Below are 2,500 nucleotides of genomic sequence, written 5' to 3'. Positions count from 1 at the left end.
GTTGTGGGGAGGCTTTAAGGAGGTTGTGGGGAGGTTGTGGGGAGGCTTTGAGGAGGTTGTGTGGAGGTTGTGGGGAGGCTTTGAGGAGGTTGTGGGTCGGTTGTAGGGGAGGCTTTAAGGAGGTTGTGGGGAGGTTGTGGGGAGGCTTTAAGGAGGTTGTGTGGAGGTTGTGGGGAGGCTTTGAGGAGGTTGTGGGTCGGTTGTGGGGAGGTTGTGGGGAGGCTTTAAGGAGGTTGTGTGGAGGTTGTGGGGAGGCTTTAAGGAGGTTGTGGGGAGGTTGTGGGGAGGCTTTAAGGAGGTTGTGGGGAGGTTGTGGGGAGGCTTTAAGGAGGTTGTGTGGAGGTTGTGGGGAGGCTTTGAGGAGGTTGTGGGTCGGTTGTAGGGGAGGCTTTAAGGAGGTTGTGTGGAGGTTGTGGGGAGGTTATATGGAAGGAGAGGGCGCCAGGAGCACCTCTCAACACTGCTGACTCATCCTACCCCTGGCTGAGAGAACAGACGTTTTCTCTCTCTCTCCCTCCGTCCCCTTCCCTTTCTTTCTCTCCGTATCTCTCAAGAGTATTGGGGCTACTGGGTCAGTGTACTAAAGGAGCACGATGTAATCCTCTCTAAAAGAAACATGGTGATATTTCCCTCAATTACCTGAGTCCTTTCATATCACTAATGAAATATAGCACTCTTCAATGAATCCCTTCATTTCACTGATTAAAGGTCAAGAGATTTGATGGTCTAATGATGTGGGTGTTTTTCAGGAAAGCCATCTCGCGGTCGGGTCTCCAGCATTTGGCCCCGGTCCACAAACCCATGCCCCCCGTCACCAACGGACCTTCCAAGGAGATGCGCTCGTCCGTCGACTGGACAGTGAGTCACACGCACAAACAAACGCACACGCACACACACACACATCCTTACGGAAAAACCACATGATTTCACGTGGGAAATCACAGTGATTTCAATTGTGAATTTTCACGTGTGAAATCACGTGAATCAATGTGTTTATGGAACGCTTCACCTGTGATGCTATTTCACATGTGGATTTTCACGTGATCACATAACCTTTCACATGTGGATTCAATTTTTCACCTGACCAAACAAAAAACGAGTTCTTAGGATACGCACACAGAGAGTGTGTTTTAACGTACAGTATTTCCAACTTACATGTTTGACACACTCGATTACATTGTTTATTTACACAGGGCTTTTTATTCAACACGTCCTTCCTGGGATTTGAACTCACGACCTCTTGGTTCGCAGCATGCTGATCAATCTGCTACGCTACCACGTCTGTGTCAGTTACTTGTTTTCCACCCGTGTTCCTACACTCTGAACTTCAACTCGAATCTCAGCTTTGTTAAAAATACACTGAAGAAAAAACATGATATTTATCATAGAAGCCTTAATGCAGAGTAATATGTCTCACCAGCATCAGATGTACTACTTTAAAACCCCATACCATTTCATCCCAAATAAACACGCGCTGAGCTGAAATGTTCACGTGAAAACCACAGAGGCACGTGCGAGTTCAGTTGTTGACGTGTGAAACCGTATGTTAACACCACCTATCCACATGGAACAAACCTGTTTTCACCTCACAATTGCGGTTTCATTTTTTGGCATCCCCGTGTTTGGGTTTTCACATGTGCTCAAATGTTATCACGTGTTGCTTTTACATGTTGTCACATTTTATCACATTCACTTCACGTCAGATCGCATGTGGAGCACGTCATCACGTGAAATTCATGTGGTTTTTCTGTAAGGGCGTACACACCCACCCAGGGCACCAACCCGGCTGTACCTGGGGAGAAATAGGTCCCTCCATGCAGGAGATTTCCTAAACGTCATCACTGGCATTTCCCTCTCTGTGTGATCCACACACACACACACACACACACACACACACACACACACACACACACACACACACACACACACACACACACACACACACACACACACACACACACACACACACACACACACACACCTCCATTAAACTTTAATGAGCTAACGTATCAACATCATGCAGCACAGAGCAAATAATGTGATTGTGGTTGTGCTGTGCTGCTTCTGTGTGTGTGTGTGTGTGTGTGTGTGTGTGTGTGTGTGTGTGTGTGTGTGTGTGTGTGTGTGTGTGTGTGTGTGTGTGTGTGTGTGTGTGTGTGTGTTGTGTTGTGTTGTGTTGTGTGTGTGTGTTGTGTGTGTTTTATGTTTGATCCACACTTCCTGTAGGGGAGGATATCTCAAATATTCCCTCGCCACTGGAATCCAATGGACAATTAGACACATTAACACTCATACACCACTGTTTGTCTGCCGGGTATGTGGGAGAAGGTCTAACATATTCCTTTGTGAGTATTTTGTGTGCATATGCGTGCGCTGAATTTTGTGTTGCTGTGTGTGTGTGTGTGTGTGTGTGTGCGCGTGTGTGTAGGAGACTGCTGTGAACGGGGAACATCTGTGGCTGGAGACCAGTTGTTCTGGAGAGCTGTGCTACCTGGGAGAA

The 2,500-nt window shown here is 47.3% G+C and overlaps 1 protein-coding gene across 1 annotated transcript in view; it reads left to right on the top strand.

The window, feature by feature from the left end:
* Positions 1-2,500, top strand: part of LOC120032064 (diacylglycerol kinase iota-like) — a 75,554-nt gene that overhangs the window by 45,028 nt on the left and 28,026 nt on the right. Inside the window, exons 2-3 of the mRNA XM_038978008.1 lie at positions 750-858; positions 2,429-2,500. The exon at positions 2,429-2,500 is cut by the window's right edge and continues 24 nt beyond it. Coding sequence (XP_038833936.1) covers positions 750-858; positions 2,429-2,500 — 181 coding nt within the window. The remainder of the gene's footprint in view (positions 1-749; positions 859-2,428) is intronic.

Source organism: Salvelinus namaycush, chromosome 38 (assembly GCF_016432855.1).
Source record: "Salvelinus namaycush isolate Seneca chromosome 38, SaNama_1.0, whole genome shotgun sequence".
Taxonomy (NCBI): Eukaryota; Metazoa; Chordata; class Actinopteri; order Salmoniformes; family Salmonidae; genus Salvelinus; species Salvelinus namaycush.
The sequence above is the reverse complement of the archived record's forward strand: the minus strand, read 5'-3'. Positions and strand labels throughout refer to the sequence as shown.